Below are 22671 nucleotides of genomic sequence, written 5' to 3'. Positions count from 1 at the left end.
GTAATTTCAATTTCAGCTCGGGAGCTTTTTCGAGGAACGAATAATTAACAATCCGACGAGAGTTACCGTACGTGGGACGATTATCGAGAAACTATTTCTCGATAGAACGGTAATATCGGATCTGTGTATTCGCATGTATGGATTCTCTTCTCGATATTTGTGTCTTCGATGCGTATCGAAAGTTACAAAGCGGTATCGATAGCCACGGTGCTACTCGTAGACCCTCTGTAAAACGTTTGACGCGTTAAAACAAACGAAACGCGACGAGAGCGAGCGAGACGACGGCAACCAGCGAGTCTCGCGTTACACGCGTCGGTCGAAACTTCAAAGCGACACTTCGGACCTCTAATGCGAGATAAAAATTTGTTTTTCGTTATATCTTTAGCCGAGTATTATCGAGCCGGAAAACCGAATCCAACGGAAACACCGAGTCGAACGCGTAACGAAAAGGATAGAAAATTTTAATTTTCATTAGTGGATGAAATGCGATCCCGTCCCGCGTTAGTTATCGCCCACGCCTGGGACCGTCGACCGCTCGAGTCGGCGGGTCGATCGCGCTGAATAAACATAAACAGCGGTGGGGATGATTTTGTCGCTTGAATCCGGTGTAAAAAAACTTTCGAGCGAGAAAGTGGGGATCGTTGTACCGGAGTGTCCAGGAACGAGGAAAATTAACGGTCGCTGTTTCGTGAAAAGTGCGCGCGAAGATCAGGGGGGAATCATTTTTCTTTTCACTTCGAAAAAAAAATAAAGAAAAAAATATATACGAAAACAGGGACTGTCGGTTGAAAAAGTTTGATCGCCGTTACGTTATCCCCGACCTTAAATGATAATTCCATACCTTGTATAAACATTTCTATATAATATTGCAGCGTTAATTATCGATGCGGACCATGTAGGAATGTTGTCTGAGGCGGGAAAATTGTGGGTTTACTGGATCGGAGAAGCTCGTATATCATTAGTGAATATGAATTTTTATTTATATTTTATTTTCATTAAAACTCGCTACGAGCATCACGTTCCCGCGTAATTGCCGGTTATTACCGTCATTTCAGCTGAACGAAAAAACACAGATCGAATCGTTCTCGTGCAACCTGAAGTACAGACTGGCGCAGAACTTGAACGTGGCGCGGGTTCGTGCTATTGACGCAACCATGCAGGTTTTCTTTCCGCTCTTTTTTTTTTTCTCTTTCTCTCTCTCTCTCTCTCTCTCTCTCTCTCGCTCTCTCTCTCTCCTTTCTTTCTCTCTTTCATTTTTCATTTTTCCTTTTATCTCGTTCCTCTCGTTTTATTCGAGCAACGATACGCAGAGAGAGGAACTAATGTTCCAAGTGCCCGAGAACGTTAGCGTCCAATTTGCTTCAGATTCTGCGCACACGACTGGGCTGCACCTTGACGAAGCCCTACTCGGCCTGGATCGAGAGCAACTTCTCGGAGGAGATCGAGAGTGAGTCCCACGGAAACAAAGTCCTCGAGTACCAACGACCCGTCCACCGATCTACCTTTCTTTCGTTTGTTCCAGTGCTGGACGAAATCAAATTCTACCCGTACCCGAACAGAATCCAACAGAGGCTCGATTCTTTGAAAGAGAAGAACTCGAAAGTCACCGAGAAATATTTACTGGATCAAAAACGTACGATACTTTATCCCCGGGTCTGTCGAACGTTTCTTTTTTTCGCTTCTTCTTTCACTCGACACCCTTTAAAATATTTCGAATCGAGTACGAGCGGTCGAAGCTGGTTTATTTCTCCGATAAATGTCTCGTATTTCGAGCGAAGCTTCGCTCCGCGTTTTTTTCTTCTTTTTTTTTCCCTTCTTTTTCCCCCTCCCCGCAATCAGTGTGAAATTCCACGGTCGAAAGGTTAACGGTCAAATTCTAATAATTTCTCCCGATCGTTTGAACTGTCCCCGCAGGCGAAACTCAGGGGAAAAAGGTGATCGAGAGGCCGAAAGAGTCGCCGCAACAGAACGACGCCGATGGTACGCGTTTGCCGCTGAAGGAGCAGCACCCAGGGGTCATAACGTGGGCAAAAATCGCCGGACACAATTGGTGGCCAGGTAACACGCCCGTTGCATCGCGTGTTTTACAATATCCATCTCTTTCACCGTAACCCCGGAAAATCAAACATTTTTTTCTTTCGAACAATAACGACGCCTTGTTTCAACGTTCCTTTGTTACGAACGAATGTTTAAGCTTCACACACGCGCGTGAAACTACCATTCCGCGATGAACTTCGGATCCGTGACTAATCAATACCGAATCGGAAACCGTTGCTCTGCATTTCGAAAATTCTTTCACTGTTAATTAATCCCCGCCGTATGACGCGGAAAAAAGAACGGGAAGAAACAAAAAAAAAAGAGAGAAAAAAGAGAGGAAAAAGGAAAAAAAAAAAAACCCTCCCCCCAGAGAGAAACAAAGTATTCACTGTCTCTTCGCATTCGTTGCAGCAATGATTATCGATTACCGGGATTGTTGCATGCGCGAGCCGGGCTTCGGTTGCCAATGGATCATGTGGTACGGTGACTACAAGCTTTCGGAGGTAAAAATTAATTGGACATTATTGAGCTCGTTACACAGTGGGAAATTGAACGTTGCGTGATCGTAACGAAATTAACCGGTTTTGACGTTTATTAAAATCGCCGGTGCAATGTCGCTACGTGTAACGCTTCACACGCGCGTTCTTCGTTCCACGGCAGGTACACCATCAATCGTTTTTGAGATTCGACAAGGGCGTCGAGAAACTCCGCGACTACATAAACAACACCAAGAAGCACGCCTATCTCGTCGGTGTTCTCCAAGCCTCGAAGGTATTCGATAAAAAAAAAAAAAAAGAAAAAATGTATATAGGGAAAAAAAAAAAAAAAAAAGAAAAGAAATGCTCGCGACGAATCGAAACCAGCCACGGTTCGTTCGTTTCTGGTCTTTTTAGGATTATTGCTCTCGTTTGGGATGCGAAACCGATAACTGGACGCTTGCGGCCGTGTTCAAACGTTTCTCGAAAATGAATCGGCCCCAACCGCAACCCGATCCCCCGAAAAAGGGCGATTCCGTGAAAATATACGACAAGTACTCGGCTCACATCGTCAAGAAGCTGAACGAGTTGAAGAACAATCCGAACATAGACGACCAACGTGCCGACGACATAAAGAACAGCGGTGAGTCGGAAAATGTGGCGTTTATGCGAGGTGTTCGGTAAGTCGCTGTACATACCATCGAATATAGGGGATGATGGTTCCTCGATGGTACAGTCGTTCGTAAAAGTGTTGACCCGCAATTTACGAATATCGTAGACGTGAAGATATCTTGAAAATGGACGATAATATTTATTGAACTTGCTCGTAGGAGAACATGTAGTGTTACAAAAATGGAAAAATATCGCAAAAGTTTACTTCTATGGTCGCACTCGCATCTAAGAAAAGTTGAATATACTCTGTGTTCGCTACGAACAGATACGTAGCTACAATCGGAGACATCGGTTGCCTTTAAGAGCAATTATTCGTACAAATAATATTTAGTATTGCTTGAAAGATTGCGATCGAAACCAACGAATACATTGATACGTAACAATATCGATACAGTATTCGTTGTGAATGCAAACGAGTCGAGAGTAAACGGTGTACAAACGAGGTGTACACGGATTCGCGTTACCCAGAAGTAAACATTCCGGGGTAACGGGAACCTTTGCACCCGGTAAATTATTTTATTGCCTACGTGTCGTAAACTGGGACTTTTGGACAACCGTGTGCTGAATAAGCTCGAACGGTGATCGGTATTTTTACCTTTCGAATATCGCCGGTTACTTCCAAAAATCCCGAGATATAATATTCGTTGGGAAATTCGCAACCTTCCCTCGTTTAAAGTTACAACGATCGGCCGGTAACATCGACGCGAATTCTATCGGTTGTGTTGCAAGATGCTCGCTTTCTAGATACAACGAATCTTCAATGAGACTCGTTTCGACGCAAAGAGAATGCACATTCAATCTTCAACGTTCCCAAATCGAAGCACACGAACAATCATCGAGGAAACATACCGTAGCAAACTCGTTCGAACGAAAGACACTATCGTATTATACTGGTCGTTTCGCGTTATTTTATATCGAATTTTTTCACAAGTTCTTTTTAACGTTTCTCGTTACGATTCACATTCGGTCCGAACAGACTTCTATTATCGGTATTCGTTCGCGATTCGTCGAGTCCCTCAGTTCGGGCATAGTTCGTTCGGCGTGCTCTAACTCCAACTTATTCCAGAAAACACAGAGGTCAACGAAATCCAGTCGAGATGCATACACACTGTTATACGAGTTTCAACTCGCGCATAATGCGGTAGTCGCGACGACCAAAAGCATTTGTAAAGCTATGAATAACGGCCGGCTGGAACTTCGAAAATTCCGAATACGATTTTCTAAATTTCCATCGAGGGTTTCGAGCGTTGTCGAACGTTTGTTCAAACTTGCGCGAGCAAATATCGATGTCATCGAGACAAGATGCAACTCGAGAATTGCATTCTAAAATCGCGAAGACTTCGATATTTGTACGATCTGCGTGGATTCACTTTCGTTTGATCAATTGAGAAATTCGAAATTATTATAATTATTGTAACACATATATAATTCGAGTGGAACTTTGAAAATTTCGAATACAATTTTCTAAATTTCCATCGAGCGTTTCGAGCGTTTGTCCAAACTTGCGCGAACAAATATCGGTGTCATCGAGAGAAGATGCAACTCGAGAATTGCATTCTAAAATCGCAAAGACTTGAATATTCGTACGATCTGCGTTGATCCACTTTCGTTTGATCAATCGTGTTTTCGAAATTATTATAACACATATATAAGTCGAATGGAACTTTGAAAATTTCGAATATGATTTTCTAAATTTCCATCGAGCGTTTCAAGCGTTGTCGAACGTTTGTCCAAACTTGTGCGAACAAATATCGGTGTCATCGAGAGAAGATGCAACTGGAGAATTGCATTCTAAAATCGCAGACTTGAATATTCGTACGATCTGCGTTGATCCACTTTCGTTTGATCAATCGTGTTTTCGAAATTATTATAACACATATATAAGTCGAATGGAACTTTGAAAATTTCGAATACGATTTTCTAAATTTCCATCGAGCGTTTCGAGCGTTTGTCCAAACTTGCGCGAACAAATATCGGTGTCATCGAGAGAAGATGCAACTGGAGAATTGCATTCTAAAATCGCGAAGACTTCGATATTCGTACGATCTGCGTGGGTCCACTTTCGTGCGATCAATCGTGAAATTCGAGATTATAATTTGCTTCTGCAAATTATAAGGCTTCCAGTAGTCCATTGAAACGATACCTGCTCGGTTTCAGACGATTTACGATCCGTGATCAGCGGGAGGATCTCATTGGACACCTTGTGTCTGAAATGTCTGAAGACTCGAGACGAAGCGATGGAGGCGCATCCGTTCCTCGAGGGATCGCTGTGCAAGGATTGTTCGGTACGAAGAGACCACCAATAAATAGAGCTATTCGAGTACTCGATAAAATCGATTCGAGCGAAGCTCGACTCGGATATCCGTACTCGATGCCGAGCTACTCGAACCGAACGAGTACTCCGTTCGAATTTTCGAATTATTCGAACGTATATCGAGTACTCGTACAGCTCCACCGATAACGTGAACTTGGCAAATTTTAGGAACAGTACAAACCCCGTATGTTCGTATTCGGCAACGACGCAAAATGCGTAAGTACTCGCGCCAATCTACACTGTACACTGTACACTTTGACGGCTGTGTAAATCACGTTCTCCGCGAGAGAATAAAACATTGAATTCCGTATGCTCGTAAGTATCCGAATATCCGTGATTAATTTACGACGATACGTATATATTTATTATACGATCAGTTTCGTGTTTGATAAAAATTGCTGATTTCCAAATTAATTTGAAACGAAGTTAAAATACCGATTCGACACACTTTCAATTATTAGCTCGTTTGGAAAGTCGTTTCGTTCTTTTTAGTGAAAACGAAACACGATTTTTATTAGAACGTACAAACGTTTCGTTAAATTATATATTCTAAATTTTGGAGAACTGACATCCCGAACAAGCGGACAATTCCGAGTCTCGCGCGTCTAATTAGAAATTCCAACCGGTGTAAATCTGTCTCGATCGATGAATCGTATAGGGTATAACGTAAATGTGATTGTAACGAACGGGAGAAACGCGAAATCTGAACGGAACGAGTCGAAGGTGTCGCGAACGCGTGACAGCGGCCGTCAAAGCGTCGACTCGTTTTCCATTGGTCGTTTTCTGAATCACCGGTCGGCTCGTTGTTAGTTTTACTGCACGGTCTGCGCTGGTTCCGGGACAGTGATCATCTGCGACAACGAGGACTGCCCGAGGTACGTAAGTTGGTTCGCGTACGATCGATTCGATAAGCGCGCGGGATGTATACGGGGATCGCGTTCGTTTTCACAGGGTTTACTGCACGGCTTGCATGAAACACTTGCTGTGCCCGAGAACGTACGACGAGGTGTTGCTGGAAGATCCTTGGGAGTGTTTCCTCTGCCAGAGCAGGTCCAGCGGGTCCTCCGACACGATTGTCAGACCGCGAGCGAACTGGAAGGACAAAATAATCGATATGTTCCGTACGAGGTGCAATTCGAGCGCTCCTGTAGCCGAACACCTCGACAAGAGGAGGAGGATACGCGTCCTCTCTCTGTTCGATGGTCTGAGCACAGGTACGTAGCTACACCGGGAAGGAGACGATATTGGTCGCGATTTGCGCGAAACTCGATCACCGTATCCTCGACGAAACTTGTCTTCAGGGTTGCTGGTGCTTCTCAAGCTTGGCCTGGTCGTGGACGTTTATTACGCGAGCGAAATCGATCCGGACGCGTTAATGGTCAGCGCCTCGCATTTCGGTGACCGCATTGTCCATTTGGGCGACGTAATGGATATAACGAGGGAGAAGATCAAGGAAATGACACCGATCGATCTACTGATCGGTGGATCGCCGTGCAACGACCTCAGCCTGGCCAATCCGGCCCGACTCGGCCTCTACGGTAATCTTAATCGCGTTATCGCAACGCGTGACGCGTTCTTAACTCTTCGAGGCACGGTCGGTTATCGAGCGCGTAACGTTCTGCAAAGTGACAGGGGGAGCGGTGCGGAGAGAGAGAGATAGAGAGAGAGAGAAAAAAGGAAGAAAATTAATTCGACGTGTAGTAAACCATTCGAAGACTACTCGGTTTCGTAATCGTCGATCACGGCCAATTTTCAAACGTAGATTTACGCGCACCGATCGGGAAACACCACCGTCCAAACTGGAACGGTATTCTCGTTCCCGGCGAACATTTCATTAACGTGTCAAAAATCGCCGAGTCGATCTCGTCGCAGAATGTCCGAGTTAATTACGAAACGTTAAATCTCCACCGTAGAAATTGCGTCGAGTGACTGTTTTTTTTTTTTCCTTTTCTTTCCACGGTGGCTCGAAAAATATCCTATCATCGGGACGTTGAAAAATGTGAGACAGTTCGCTCTTCAGCTACCGTGCTCGAAATAGTTGAGGCAAAAGTGAGATATTGTTTTTTTTTTTCTCTTTGTTTCAGACCCGAAAGGGACCGGTGTCCTCTTCTTCGAGTACTGCAGAATCATGAAGTTGGTGAAGAAAATGAACAACAGACGTCCCTTGTTCTGGATGTACGAGAACGTTGCCTCGATGCCCACCGAGTACAGATTGGAGATGAACAAGTAAGTCCTCTGCATTGGTTTCGTCGTTCGGTTGTGTACGAGGTTTGTTCAAAAAGTATCGCGAATTTTGAATTTTCGCGGGTTACGTATATTCGAATTTCGATCTTTTTGTGGCTTTATGTTGGTACTCATGTCTCTCACTTATGCCGACAAGCTCGGCCATTTTGAATGTTCACTTAATGGTTGACAGCTGCTTTGCTTGCACGTGTTTTGGATCGTCTTCGATTTTTACCTATTAAGAAAAATGGATCAAAGAACCTGTATCAAATTTTGTGTGAAAAACGAAATTAAGTGCGCGGATGCATTCCGAATGTTGACTGTGGCATACGGAGAAGCTACCTTGGACCGAAGCAACGTTTATCGGTGGTACAAAATGTTCTCAGAAGGCCGAGAAGATGGGAACGACAAAGAGCGTGCCGGACGCCCGAGCACTTCAACAACAGACGAAAAAATTAATGAAGTGGAGAAAATGATATTGGCCAATCGTCGAATCACCGTTAGAGAAGTTACTGAGGACCTAAACATATCGATTGGCTCGTGCCATTCGATTTTTATCAATGATTTGGGCATGAGACGGGTCGCCGCGAAATTCGTACCAAAATTGCTCAATTGCGACCAAAAACAGCTTCGCATGAACATTGCTAATGAGATGTTGGACTCTGTCCGCGACGACCCAAATTTGCTCCAGAGGGTCATAACTGGTGACGAATCGTGGGTTTATGGTTATGACGTGGAAACCAAAGCTCAATCATCTCAATGGAAGCTGCCACACGAACCAAGACCGAAAAAAGCGCGCCAAGTTCGGTCGAATGTGAAAGTTTTGCTGACAGTTTTCTTCGATTGCAGAGGCGTGGTGCATCATGAGTTCTTGCCACAGGGTAGAACGGTCAATAAAGAATATTACCTGCAAGTTATGCGCAATTTGCGCGAAGCAATCCGCCAGAAACGCCCGGATTTGTGGAAGAACAAAAATTGGCTTTTGCACCACGATAACGCCCCTGCTCACACATCCTTGCTTGTGCGCGACTTTTTGGCCAAAAACAACACACTAATGGTGCCGCAGCCACCGTATTCCCCAGATCTGGCCCCCTGCGACTTTTTCTTGTTCCCTAAACTGAAGAGGCCCATGAAAGGACGACGTTACGCTACGCTTGACGAGATAAAGACGGCATCGAAGGAGGAGCTGAAAAGGATACAAAAAAATGATTTTTTGAAGTGCTTCGAAGATTGGAAAAACCGTTGGCACAAGTGTACTCGTATAATATCTCATGGGGATTACTTTGAAGGGGACAAAATAGATATTCATGAATAAATAAATAATTTTTGAAAAAACACAAAATTCGCGATACTTTTTGAACACACCTCGTATCACGAGCATTGGATTTCAGACACCTGGGTCAGGAACCCGACGTGATAGACTCGGCTGACTTCTCGCCGCAACACAGGCTGAGGTTGTATTGGCACAATCTGCCGATAGAACCGCACTCTTTGTCGTCGCAGGGTGAACAGGACGTGCAGGATATACTAACGCCCCACTGTCAGCGTTACGCTCTCGTGAAGAAGATTCGTACCGTTACCACGAAAGTCAACTCGCTGAAACAAGGTACGTTGATCCGAGACAGGACCCTTCGAGCCACGAGGATTTCATTGGGTTTCTCGAATTTAGGTAAATTGGCCCTGAAACCGATCCTGATGAAAGACGAGAGCGACTCACTGTGGATCACCGAGCTCGAGGAGATATTTGGATTCCCGCGTCATTACACGGACGTGAAGAATTTATCGGCAACGAAACGACAGAGATTGATAGGCAAATCTTGGAGCGTTCAAACACTGTCCGCCATTCTGAGATCCCTCTGTCCCTATTTTGAGTGCAATACGACCGAAACGAATCCCGCGTTCTCCACGCGTGTAAATGTCCACCGGTTGACAGAGAAGACGAAGTCGTCGGACGCATAACGATCTTCCATCGAATAGAAGCTTTATCTAGTCCGAAATGACAACATAGTGAAACGAATATTTTTAAATTTCTGTTTTTTTTTTCTTTTTTTTTCCCAATCATTTTTGTATCGTTTATTTTTTAATGTTTAGTACACTAGAGAGACGACGAGCGATTGAAAATCGCGTCGTTCGTTTTCGTCCCCGTTCGTATCAGTTCGATTAGGTTTTTGCAACGAATCTGTCTTCCCGTGTTCTTCCTTTCCTCTCTCGAAGCGCAAGCAATATTTTACACGCGCGTTAAAAAATATCGTACATTTTGTACACCCGTTCTTCCGTTACAATGGTAAATAAAAATAAGAAGAAAAAAAAAAACTGTTCCGTAGCATGAACAATCACTTTCGCTGAACACGTAGAAGTGTCGTTAGTGTGTAAAACTTGTCGACAATGTGAACAAAGTTCTTGGAAGTTTCGTTAAGAACTACTTCCCACTAGTTTGTGTCCCATACGGAAGTATCCTCTGCGAGGTTCTCGACTAGTCGGTAAAACGTCACTTCCACCGGTATAAGGTACGTTCGGTTTTTGATTCAACTTCAGTAACTTAGGAGGCACCGGTATACATCCTGCCAAACAATTTACCTGCCGCATCATGGAAATCGATAACGGTGTATTGATGTATATTTCTTTCCGTTCTGTGTCAACTCCTCTGACAAGTCCTGCGCAAATAAATATCGTTATAATTTGAAGTTGTTATAGACGCGGCAGGATGCAAACGATCGTCGATAAGAAACTCACCGAAACCGTAACAAACGCAAGGGGATGATCTGTCCAATACTCGCGGACTGCTCGTGTCTTGTACGTCTTGCGATTCGTCGTCAACTTCTCTATCGATTCCACACAGAGCTACTATGTTACCATTTATCACATTTAAAGCGTGTGACTGCGGTGCGAACGATTTTGGAATCAAAATAGACAACAAAGAAAACAGTGTCCTGTAATTGAGCAAATACATATATATTGTCGAGCCATCGTACGTTTAATTTGACACAGCGAAAACGTGAATACTCACACGTAAGGCACAGCTGCGTTAATACTAAACGAAATGTCATCGTCGTACAACCTGCCAATAATTTTTATACGAATAAAAAGAAAGATGTATACTATTCGATTAAAATTCGACGATTTTCAGTGATTTTGTCTTACGTAACGTTTGTAGGTCTTTGAACGATCTTGCTTAAGTAAGAGACGAGCGAGAGTTCTCGTTGCTGGTGCGGCTCCATGTTCCAAAACTCGGGCCCTGGAGTATTTCTGTGTTCAGCGTGAGAACGTATCACGCGTAATTCGTGGTTGCACGGTTGGCTACAGTCGACGGCGATATTGATACTCCAAGAAGACCATGGAAGTTCCTACGAAGAAGACAGGTTTCCTCGTTTGAGTATAAATTCACGAAGCTACTACAGAAATAATAACGTGGCTATTTACCTGTCTATTTACCACTTGTTTGCTCAAGTATTCGGGATAGTTATTCTTTGGCTTTTCGGAAAGAATTTGTACCACTAGAAATGGTCGCATTAATTTTATCGTGAGTATAATGATATCCCATCCGATATTTCGAACGAAACCCATCGTGTTCACGACGATCGGTAAACACGACAGAGCAGGACAGCTCGACACTTTGTCGATCAACATTTTGAGTGCCTCGATGTAGCGCGCGATACAGCATGTCACGTTAATTTCATCGATGTACAATTGGAATAGAGGAGTATTTAAATGCGTGAAGTTTGGTCCCATTAACGGATTTTCTATCACGCTGATCGATAAACAGCCCGATGGTGTACATTCCGGTTGACCCGGGTCCACGTCTATAAGGACCACTTTCTTGGAAACGGGCAATAGTTTGTTTATTAAGAAACGCACCGTTGTGGATTTTCCGACGCTTTTACCACCAGCAATTAAAGTGCACGACCATTCGTTCGCGTGCCAACTATTCAACATTTTCTCGCTAACGTCTTGCACCATGCATTGATCAATGGTCAATTCTTTGGAAGCACATCTGTCAACGAAAAGATGCGACTGTAGTATTACCTCGGCTCTCTTTGTATTGGTCCAAGATTGATGGGATAAATTTTTTATTTTTGGAAATAGTCTGAACGGATAAAAGATGCCTAAGAATTTAGTCAATGTATTTTCTAAATTTGCCAGGAGAATGACTACCATGCCGGGTCGAATATTATCTATATCAATGACCAATTTGTTCTTCTTGTTTCGATTAATACCTTCGACTTCGAGGGACGCCCAAATATTTGGCTCGTTATCTCCTAAAACTTTCTCGCTTGTTTCGATTGAAACGCTGCTGTATCCCCTCGCAGAGTAAATTTTAGTAGCTTCGGTCTCCGTGGTCATTACGCATCCGTAAACTTCTATCGCTCCGTATAAGACTTTCGCAACTATTTTACCTATGAAGCTGAATCGTGTCTTTGCTGGCATTATAACTACAACCTTGTTTCTTAAACAATAAAATCGTGGCTGACATTCATCATCGTGAATACTGTTCATGTTCTTCTTGATAGTAGCAGGTCCAGGTATAGTCTCTCTTAATACAGATTTATCTGTATCCATAATACCAACAATCATGTTTTCAAGGTATTTTTCGAATGTGGGAGTTGTCTCGTTAGAGTTCCACGAATAATCAGAATCATCGGCGATAGTATTGTTCTTTGACGATGACGTGTCATGTACCGCATCCTTTTGTTGTTTACGATTATTTCTTAATGGTAACGATCTCCTCGTTTCATTTCCTGTACTACAAGAAGTATTTTGTGGATTTACCGATTTGGCAACAATAATACAAGCTTCGTCCTTCTGTGAACTAATACTTTGTATGTGTGAAAGATTGTAATCGCAAGCATTGTTTTCTGTTTTTGTTTTCTGATTCTGTCTAAGTATTTGTGGTATTTGCAACAAAGACAGTGACTCTGAAAGTGTTTCAACTATTACAGGTGAACCTAAGTTTCTTTGTTGTTTCAAATTATTATTATTATGATACTGCTTGTGATATTTGTTTTTGGCTAATGATGCTTCCGTAGTGTCATTGATAGCCTCGAAGGAAACACCCATAGAATCTGAAATTTAAGGAACCTCTTTTCCATAATGGTGTTCTTTACTGGAATAAAGATATTATACCATATTGTAGCGTTCGATGTTTATCCCTATATGAGAATATGTATGGTCAACAATGATTGCAAATAGTCTACTAAAAGAGTTTTAAAATTTCTTACATTGTGTTTCAATATTAAATCCTTTAATAGTAGAACATGATTTTTTCTTCTTTTGGTTTATACTTCGCTGTGGAAGTAGATGTGTATCGTCCAAAGAATGTGCACTTGACGAAGTGCTTGGAACATTTTTGCTTTCTGCAGGTGGAAAATTCATAATTGCACATTTAAGGAAAGACCGTTTTTTTCCTCGAACAAGCCTGTTACTACTTTTATACTGCGGTAATTTCCTAAATTAAAAATTACTATTATTTAGCAAAATCAATGACGTGTTTTGATAAAATTTATCAATATTTTATCAATACTTTATCTATATCAGATAAGGTTGAATAAGCCATATTCCAATATTTACTCACGCTTTGGTCTTTTTAGAACCACTTTTAATAACCTTTATTTTAGCTTTATTTGTTTGCGTTGTTTCTTTCATTTCTATGTTACGTAAAACACAGCTATGGATTGTAAACTGTTTGAACTTTTAAAGAACACTTTGTAGTAAATTAACCTCCAAACTTCTGTAAATGAATATTAGGCTACATTCTCACAGACGAGCTAGATATATTTCGTTGGGTTTAATTTTTTTCATTGAAGCAAGGCACGTGTAATAGCAAAAATGGAAATGCAACCTTAATGTAATTTGGAAAGGAGACGACGGAGGCGACTCTTTAGCGACGCATCGCGGCTACTATAGTTACCATCCAATGTTAATGACACGGAGTCACGGTATTGTATTCAACGTTAATAACCACGAAAAATGGAGTTACCAGTTACGTATTGTTTGTGTGGCCGTTCTTACGATTCCGAACAATTTATGATACAATGTGACGTCTGCAAGGAATGGTATCATGGGGGGTAAGAATTTGAAAATTTATCAATTGGATACAATGATCTGAAAGTTATGGTTGGATTGTGCATCACCAAATTGTATACAACTATTACTTTACGTCCGTTTTATAAAGAATTTTTAAAAGATTCACACGTTTTCTTATAATTCTCTTTCCATAATTTCTTATTTGCAAATTATATTTGAAAAGTGACTCGTATAAAGAAAGAAAATATTTTGTTGATACTAACATAACCTATCCTTAAGCCACAAGTACTTACACTTTGTTTCTTTGATATTTAAATAAATCATTTAATGGAACATAAGGTGTGGAACAAAGCATATAAATATTAAAAAGATTCATTTTTTCGTTTAGGTGTGTATCCGTAAAGGAGTACATGTCCATTGATCTTGATAAATATCATTGTCCACGTTGTGAAGCTATGTGTGGACCTTCACTTAGTAAGTGCTTCAAAATATCACTTTCTTCTTAAAAGAAACATTTATTATGAACATAGAAGTAATAGATTTTTACTTTTCAGTTAAAGCAAGATTAAATTGGCATAGACATGATTATTCCGAATCAGAAGCAGACACGAAACCAGTCCAAACTGGAACACCAGTATTTATAAGAGAATTAAAATCCAGACACTTTCCAAAAGCTGATGAAATAGTTAAACATGTTAGAGGACAGCAATTGACTCTTCAATATTTACAAACCAATGGATTTGAAAGTCCCATTATTATTGATGGAAAGGATGGACTAGATATGATTGTCCCTCCTCCAAATTTCAGTGTTTATGACATAGAAAGCTACATAGGTACAAACACTATTACAAATATTGCTGCATTGTTATATTGTATGTTAAAAATTTATATGAATTAAATTTATCTCTTTGATCTAGGTGGAGATCGCGACATGGATGTAATCGATGTTACAAGACAAAGTAATATAAGAATGAAATTAAGAGACTTTGTCGAATATTACAACTCCCCTTGCAGGACAAGGGTTCTTAACGTGATTAGTCTTGAATTTTCAAATACTGGGTATATCAATATTCATTGCCTTGCCACATATTGGCTTTAAATGTTTCTAGCAAGTATATGTATAAATTGACAAATAAACGTTGCAGTCTTTCACCAATGGTCGAAGCACCATACATCGCGCGTAAACTCGACTGGGTCAATTCTGTTTGGCCACGCGATTGGTCCGAGGATAGTGACATAAAACGTCCTGAAGTACAAAAATATTGCCTAATGGGGGTCAAAGACAGTTTCACAGATTTCCATATTGATTTTGGTGGCACGTCTGTGTGGTATCATGTACTGCGTGGAGAAAAAGTGTTCTATTTAATCAGGCCGACGTCCGCGAATATGCAACTGTATCAACATTGGATGTGCAGTTCGACCCAAAGTGAAACTTTTTTTGGAGATCAGGCAGATGCGTGTTACAAATGTATCCTAAAGCAAGGACAAACCATGATGATTCCAACAGGATGGATACATGCCGTGTTAACTCCAGTCGATTCGTTGGTATTTGGTGGAAACTTTGTACATAGTCTCAACATTCCGATGCAAATACAGTGAGTAGATAAAAATAACCAGTAAGAATGATTACTTCAACTTTCATCACTTAATATCGATACTTTATAGAATATACGAATTAGAAAAAAAAATGAAGACCCCCGCCAAATTTCAGTATCCCGGTTTTGAGACAATCAATTGGTTTGCAGCAAAGAAATTACTGAAAGAACTGAAAGAATTAAATAACGAGGGAAAGAAATGTCCAGCATATCTTTTACAGGGCGTTAAAGCATTACTAAGTATTCTCAAACAGTGGAACACAGACAAAGATGTAAGTTCGTTTTTTTCCACAGTTGGAGCCACTGTATTGTAAATTGTATTTCACGGACAGTCCAGAAGTTATTTCTATTTCAGTATAATATGATCAGCAGGGGTCAAATACCAGAAACTATAAGTAGTCAAAAATTATTGAAAGACTTTAGTAAAGAAATACGTCATGCAGAACGGTACTTAATATCTTTGAATCCTCCAAAACCTGAGCGAGAGAGTAAACGCAAGAAAAAAAAGCCGTTGAACAAAGACTTCGTGGACTACGACGTTGCCGATAGAATGGCCGATAATCCGTTCAAAACAATGTTAAAAGAAACAAACAAAGTGGAAACTATGATTAGCGAATCACTGCCGTCCGGTAGACCACCATTAAAGTTAACTTTACCAAAACCCATTATGTATCCGTATGTCAAAACTCAAAGTTCCATTTTGGAAGAAAAAAGCGGTAGTTCTCCTATTAGTAAACGATCGTCAAAGCCAGGAAAACAGAGTCCAACTGTAATCAGATTTAAACTCGGCAACAACGAAGTCGTGAGAAGTACGCACGACAACATTAATGTATATAATAGTTTAACTTCAAATCATCCCCTAGGAGCGTCGAAAGAATTAACATGGAAACAGACTTCTATATATGATTTCCATGATGGCAGTAATGAAAGTGATTACGGTCGATTTATGATAGACGAATCACCGAAACGGAAGAGAACACCAAGAACCAATACTCAAAAACGATTGAAACGCGATTACGATGGGGATGTTGATGTTTTGAGCGATGTACCAAAAAATGGTATCGAAGAATTATTAAAAGCTTCGGCTTATACTTTGGGAAATGGTGCTCAAAAGTTAGATGTAACGTACGTATACTGATATCATTAAACCGATCAAAATGACCATGTAATACAGCTTTAATTGATTTTAGGTCTACAATAATTCCACAGTACAATCAACAAATGCCTCCGCCCACTGGGTAAGAATATTTAAAAAAATGGTACTCTAATGCAAAATATACTCGCTAATGCATGTTCAACGTTTATTTACTTTTGCATTAGTACTTTTCTTTCCTTTTGTAGTTCTTTACAGTCGTAATAATTTTATGGAAGTGTAATTTATTTTTCTTAGTGTAGCACTGTTGCGTTTTACGTTTTTGGTGTCCTAGTATTTATAAATTGAAAACGACCAGTTCTGGCAGGGCATCTCCATCGACACGGGAAGCGATCGCCGGGATGTTGTCATTCAGCGAGCAATGCTATTCGACCACGTCGAATAGTACTTCAAAATCTACCAAAACTACGAAAACGCAGCCCGACGACGATGACGATCAGTCGATAGAAAACATCGATAAGGTTCATCAGGACGATGACTTCAGTACGTAAAAGTAACAGGGATTATTTCTTTGCACGAATATAGTTATATTAATAACAGTTGTTGGATAATTTCGGATACAGTTTACCCAGCTTTAGACGCGTCTGACGACGAGGATTATATCTTTAAATCTAAATCAAAAAGTCAAATAGACGAAGCATGGAATCCAAAAGCCAGAGTGGGGCCTCTCTTGCCAAAAACGAATCGCCCAGCTCGAGAAGGTGTAAAGAAAACATCCGTCGAAAAAGGACTCGAGGCGGCAGCGGCGAAACGTGCTAAACAATCGGTACGTAAACTTTATTTGAAATATTCATTTGTTTTATGTTGTGTATCACTCTAATTACGTCAAGTTCAATGGTTAAGTGTGTGACTAGAGTGCAAATAAATTTGATACTGTCATGTTATCCAAATCATGTTCATTTGAGTTAGAGTTCAAGCTACGTATAAATAATACAGGTCCACCTCTTCGTAACACAACTTAATTCATTTTGACGCTGTATACGCCATCTTATGTTCACATTCAGCTTAATTTCCATGATTCTTGCATACTCGTATTGCGTAGGATGATTATCTGGATAACAACACGGATAAGGGCTCCAAGAAGAAATTGGTAGGCATATTACGGCTTTACGCTTCATTTCGTAATACGTGTCGCACATAATTTGTATTTCCGTTTTTATTTCGTACATTTTGAAGACATAAGTAATGCCACCTTTCATCGCGATTTCACGATATTATCAACAGTGGAAACGCTGTACATTCAATGAAATTCACGTTACGTAATTACTATTGTTTATGTTATTAATTATGTTTACAAGTTGTATTTGATATGACCGTCGTATCGTTTTATTTCATAATACGACTATAGACATAAAATTAACCAATCACTATTTTACATAATACGATAGAATACAACTAAACGGACGTACAATAAAAGGAAACCGAAGAACTCACCCGTAACTCCCGTAGGTGGTACATCAACCACATCTTCAGAAAACGCTATTAAAACAAGCATAGGATTCGGTTCAATATTAACCAGCCCTAACAGGTTAAAAGATGTTAAAGCAAAATTGGCAGCTCCAGTTCCAGTTGGTAATATATATTTTAGTTGATTTATCTTTTGTGCATAATTCTTTATAAATACACTTTTGAAGTACAATTATTATGGAATTTTCTAGAACGAAAACCAAAGAAAGGAATGAAAACAGCTAAACAACGCTTGGGAAAAATTTTAAAGCTTCACAAGATGATGCACTAGGTAGTAAACAAATACGCAGCGAAAATAAGCTAAACATCATGTCATTTTCTTCATTTGTGTATAAAAACCATGTAATAGGTGTACATTGCTATGTAAATATACCCTACTCATTAAGGTAACATACTTATCTTAAGACTCTAGTTTTACAGATTATGATCGCTTTTTTTAAAACAAACTATTTATATTTATTATCGTATTATTTAACTTTAAGACGATATTTAGTACGTTTTGATACTTGACTACTTCAGTAAAGCCTTGTTTATCTTATAACAAACGATTACTGAAGATTTTTCTAAATGCACAATTTGATTTTAACAATTCAATTGGTGACAACTTGAAAGAACCAATTTTTTATTAATAAATGTAAAGAGGCTGTAGTATATTAAATCTCTTTTAATTAACTATTGAATAGTTATGATAAATTTCGTTACGTCACAATAATTACATGACAATTGGCAAAGCAAACGTGGAAACTAAATATTTGGTTCCTAAAAGTTTGCTGAAAACTTTTTACCTGATTGTATTCTTTTATTATTTCGGTGATTTATATTTAAGCGTATCACGAGATTATAAGGAATTATTTTCATTCTGATGCACAGTAGTATTTAGATTATAATACATTTTATATGATTTCATTTGTTTTTATTTCCATAGATAATATATGTAATATTCTTTTATACCCATCTACTACATTGTAATTGATCATTCAGAAACAAAAAAAAAAACAATGAAAAACTGCACTCACACATTGTTTTTATTATTGTAATTTTGTGTCATAAAGTATATTAAAACATTGACTTTTTCTATTTCATAAGATGCGTGAATGATACAATCATTAATTTTCAAATGAAAATAATTGTGGGACTGGTATAGTATTGATAACTGGTAGTTTTTATATACTTATCCAACATGCAGCGAGAGTAATATAACTGACTGTTAGATAATTTTTGAACATTATTGTGAAATACGTATTTTTCTTGCAAATAAAGACTCCAAGTATCGATATAATTTTTCAACTCTAAATATTGTTGCTACAGAAACACTCACTATGTTGTATGATACCCATTAATGTTCTTACAAATTTTAAATTTGATATGTAACATTGAACGTAAAATAATTAATAAATTATTATTTGCTTTAATAACGGACATAATAAATTTTTATTGTTTAGTTTATATTCGTATTAAATTTCCAAGAAATGTTAGCATTGCATATATACTTCTATAAGCAGGAAATAACATATTGCTTAAGAAGTTGATATACTGCGTGAATTACATGTGGTGCACGTGCAACGTGCAATGACGCACAACATACAATTTTACGCAACAGTCACAAAATTAAATCTTTTATTTAAGAGTCAATATATTTTCATAATGTGCAATGAATTTTTCAGTCATCTAGCGTTGAACTGATTGAACTACTTTGAAACTCTAATTCTGTACTATTAACAGCAAAACGTTCAAATATGACAAATAATTCTAGTTCTTGTTGCTAGGTGGTACCACTAAGTTATACATATTCGACAAATATGTAGGTATTTTATTTTTATTTTTATATGCAAACAGCCTTTTTACATTATATTAAGCATAATGTCCATTAACTAAAGCTTGTAATTTTTAGCTTATGAACTAGAATTAGTTTAAAGTTTATATTTTTAATAAAATAACTGCTATGAAAATAGCTGATAACGTCATCTGTGGTGAAACGTCCAAGTTTGTAGACGAATGGTTTGGGCTCTTCGCTGATAGATGGCCTCAGATATTTATATAAAACCGCGCTACAAAAAGTAAGGGTCAATTTTAATATCATACTGTTGACAGTATTAATGTAAGTATATTATTGAACGGAATGACATAAAAATGTATCAAGTACCTTAATGTATCATTTCACTGCCTATTTTTTTTGAGTTTGGAGAATAAATTTCGGTATGTACAATCTAAACATGGCAAATACTATGAAACAAGTACTGTCAACAATTCCATGATATTTTAATTGTATGCATCGTCAATGAAATGAAATTATAAGTATTTAACGAGGAATAATCTTTTTATTAGATTGACAACTTATTAGAAAGTTTAAATAATATTATTTATCGTTTCAGTGATGCAACAATTTGCAACGTAAATGAACAAGAAAGGAAAGAGAAGACTTGATGATTTTTCCCTCGCACGGCACGAATCCGTGTACTGTGTGTTTGTATGTACAATTAGATAGGCGTATGTTTTATATTTTCCCGGTAGATATATATTCTGAGAGAATAGAAGCGCATGCGCGTGGTTGTCACTGCTTAGTTGCTGAGGTTCCGCAGTACTCAATGGTATCTTGACTGGTGCTGATCACTCGTGTCAAATTTAATTTTAATTCGCCGTGTTTTCGCGAGAACATCTATCGATCATTCCACTGCAGTGTCGTGCGTGGGTGCATCGCGTACGGGCATACATTGCGAGGGTTGTCGGTCGGTTTCATTGTAAAACATCTGTGTTTAATCCATCCGTCAAATTTCCGCATTTTTTCTTGACAAATATTTTTGTTTAAAAATCATCGTGTAATTGGTAGATAACATATTTGTATACGCGAGTATAGTATGCACACATAGTGCACGGAATTGTGAAGCAGTAGTGAATCAATAGGAAAAGAGAAATTGTGATGCGTGATAATACCGACTGAGATTCCGATTGTTTCTTCGCTACCGCGTGGAATATTCAAACCGCCATTGCGTGTATTTGACGTTTACAAGGTAAGTGACATTTATGCATTGTTTAATACATAACTGTATTGTATATTCTACATGACTTTATGCAACTAAAAACTTAACACACTTATCTTATCTCGATCACGTTAGATGAACGTGTTCGTTACTTGAAATGTAAAATGCAGCTTTTTAACAATAAAATTGATTCGATGTTGATAGAATATAATAATATTTTTATATTTTTCGGTAATCAATGTGAAAGTAGATACAAACTTAAACTTTAATCCTTTGTCACGTAACATATTTGCATCATAAATATCTTTAATGATAAAGCTCTATCTTTAAAAAATGAAATCTACCACTAATAACGAGATACACAAAGCCGACTCTGATTTCCGTTTTAAACTTAAAATAGATTCGTCAAGATTATATTCGCTTTTCCGCTGCACGTTTAAAATTAAAACTGCAAACTATAGTAATGTAAAAGTATTATTAGATGATACTGTGGGTATGCAAGTAACTATCGTTTTCCAAATATAGAAAATAAAGATATTTAATCAAACTTAAGTACGCAAACATTCGGAAATACAAACGATACGTATTATTTCGCGAAATTATTCTGTTGTTTTGAACTGTACATTTTATCTGAATAAAATAAATAAAAAAATTTGCTTAAGACAGAACTCTATATATAAAATATATAGATATAATATACCAAGTTACAATACCAAGAATTTCTCGGTACAGAAATGTCTTTGCCGTTTGTAGGTAATTCGTTTCAGTACAAGTTACCAAGTGTAATCGATTTTAAGAGCGTAATACGTTCAGAACATAGTTCAAGGTACTTTTAAGTGTAACTACGTAATGTTACGTGTAACTAGCAATAACCGTCTTACTAGAATGAACATTATTTTAATTTTTAATACGCAAAACTACATTCAAAAAAATATATTTAAAGCAACGACCAACATTCAAATGCATGTACTATCTTCAGTATATAAGATTTCGGAATATTACCATCAGCAATGTTTGAACAAAATAATTGAATCGGTATGTTTGCAATATCGTATAGCAAACCGTTTCGATAAGGCTACAAGCAATAATACAGAGAAATGTTGCAATGAATTTAGAGCACAATGAAATGAACACTCAACGATAAAGAGTTTTTTTCAAATTTTGATAAAATGAACGGTGTACGGAAAATATAATTGTGAATTAGCTACATGTGAACGGTCTTATGGAAAATCCAGGAAACGTCATCTTGCGGCATTTAACCGATTTAATTGTCTATTTTTCGAGGTTATAAGGGGATTTGCAAATCGCGTGATATCACTCGAAGGTCGGCCGGTAACTTAAAATCTCGTGGTATGATTTTAATTTACGATGATGATAATTATCTCGTAACGTTGCTGATTAACGTAAGTACGTTAAACAAATGTGCGTAGAGGATACATGAACTTTGAACAACACGTTTGTACAGAGGCGTAATTGCAGGTAAATGATTATTTCAAATTTGAAAATTTTCCAACTAAAATCATGTTTTACCGGAATCGAAATATAATATACTTGCAACGTATCAGAATTTGACAACTCACGATTCACGTTTGTTCAATGTACGACTCATTAATCTAATTACACATGGAAATATTAGGTTATGCCATGAATAATGCTGTTTTTTCGGTACACGTTCAAATATTTTAAAAGGAATATTTTTATATAGCTCGAATTGATTTTTTTTAGTGTATAGTTT

At 38.7% G+C, this 22671-nt stretch overlaps 4 protein-coding genes across 26 annotated transcripts in view; 3 read left to right on the top strand and 1 right to left on the bottom strand.

The window, feature by feature from the left end:
• Positions 1–12940, top strand: part of Dnmt3 (DNA methyltransferase 3) — a 151177-nt gene extending 138237 nt beyond the window's left edge. For 5 of the 11 annotated variants that reach the window (XM_076320791.1, XM_076320793.1, XM_076320789.1 and 2 more), the window contains exons 3-18: positions 873–961; positions 1056–1160; positions 1366–1447; positions 1523–1633; positions 1915–2058; positions 2449–2540; positions 2698–2808; positions 2931–3156; positions 5343–5470; positions 5668–5715; positions 6310–6374; positions 6451–6713; positions 6801–7037; positions 7584–7725; positions 9114–9328; positions 9392–12938. In XM_076320791.1, coding sequence (XP_076176906.1) covers positions 873–961; positions 1056–1160; positions 1366–1447; positions 1523–1633; positions 1915–2058; positions 2449–2540; positions 2698–2808; positions 2931–3156; positions 5343–5470; positions 5668–5715; positions 6310–6374; positions 6451–6713; positions 6801–7037; positions 7584–7725; positions 9114–9328; positions 9392–9681 — 2348 coding nt within the window. In that variant the 3' untranslated portion in view covers positions 9682–12938. Of the gene's footprint in view, positions 1–872; positions 962–1055; positions 1161–1365; positions 1448–1522; positions 1634–1914; positions 2059–2448; positions 2541–2697; positions 2809–2930; positions 3157–5342; positions 5471–5667; positions 5716–6309; positions 6375–6450; positions 6714–6800; positions 7038–7583; positions 7726–9113; positions 9329–9391 lie in introns of all 11 variants that reach the window. The other 6 variants (XM_076320786.1, XM_076320795.1, XM_076320792.1 and 3 more) reach the window with 3 other exon arrangements.
• LOC143151539 (polynucleotide 5'-hydroxyl-kinase NOL9) lies at positions 3303–13550 on the bottom strand. Of its 5 annotated transcripts, XR_012993363.1 has the most exons (9): positions 13292–13550; positions 12939–13165; positions 11143–12782; positions 10864–11066; positions 10730–10780; positions 10456–10652; positions 9088–10376; positions 8630–8908; positions 3303–7957 (listed from the first exon to the last, which is right to left on the bottom strand). XR_012993363.1 is itself a non-coding variant. In XM_076320809.1 (7 exons), exons 1-7 carry the CDS (start codon positions 13360–13362, stop codon positions 10135–10137), a joined length of 2631 nt encoding a protein of 876 aa, XP_076176924.1. In that variant the 5' UTR covers positions 13363–13550; the 3' UTR covers positions 3303–10134. The 5 variants fall into 5 exon arrangements, 1 of the variants encoding a protein (XP_076176924.1); XR_012993362.1 differs by having other exon boundaries at positions 3303–8908; XR_012993364.1 differs by lacking the exon at positions 13292–13550 and having other exon boundaries at positions 3303–8908; positions 11143–12869; positions 12939–13075.
• A 95-nt stretch (positions 13551–13645) lies between these two features.
• On the top strand, positions 13646–20464 carry LOC143151538 (lysine-specific demethylase 7B). Of its 7 annotated transcripts, none has more exons than XM_076320803.1 (14): positions 13646–13784; positions 14132–14217; positions 14298–14576; positions 14661–14802; positions 14889–15338; positions 15409–15610; positions 15694–16463; positions 16529–16576; positions 16766–16974; positions 17055–17257; positions 17534–17581; positions 17880–18063; positions 18150–18229; positions 20331–20464. In XM_076320803.1, the coding sequence occupies exons 1-13, from the start codon at positions 13687–13689 to the stop codon at positions 18227–18229; spliced, it is 2799 nt and encodes a 932-aa protein (XP_076176918.1). In that variant the 5' UTR covers positions 13646–13686; the 3' UTR covers positions 20331–20464. The 7 variants fall into 7 exon arrangements, with proteins under 7 accessions (XP_076176918.1, XP_076176922.1, XP_076176917.1 ...); XM_076320807.1 differs by lacking the exon at positions 20331–20464 and having other exon boundaries at positions 15694–16147; positions 16202–16463; positions 18150–19422; XM_076320802.1 differs by lacking the exon at positions 20331–20464 and having other exon boundaries at positions 18150–19421.
• A 91-nt stretch (positions 20465–20555) lies between these two features.
• LOC143151541 (trehalase) overlaps positions 20556–22671 on the top strand; it is a 52875-nt gene continuing 50759 nt past the window's right edge. For all 3 annotated transcript variants that reach the window (XM_076320811.1, XM_076320810.1, XM_076320817.1), the window contains exon 1: positions 20556–20966. The gene's annotated coding sequence lies outside the window, so the exon portion shown is untranslated. The remainder of the gene's footprint in view (positions 20967–22671) is intronic.

This window comes from Ptiloglossa arizonensis, chromosome 9 (assembly GCF_051014685.1).
Source record: "Ptiloglossa arizonensis isolate GNS036 chromosome 9, iyPtiAriz1_principal, whole genome shotgun sequence".
In the NCBI taxonomy this organism is placed as follows: domain Eukaryota; kingdom Metazoa; phylum Arthropoda; class Insecta; order Hymenoptera; family Colletidae; genus Ptiloglossa; species Ptiloglossa arizonensis.
The sequence above is the reverse complement of the archived record's forward strand: the minus strand, read 5'-3'. Positions and strand labels throughout refer to the sequence as shown.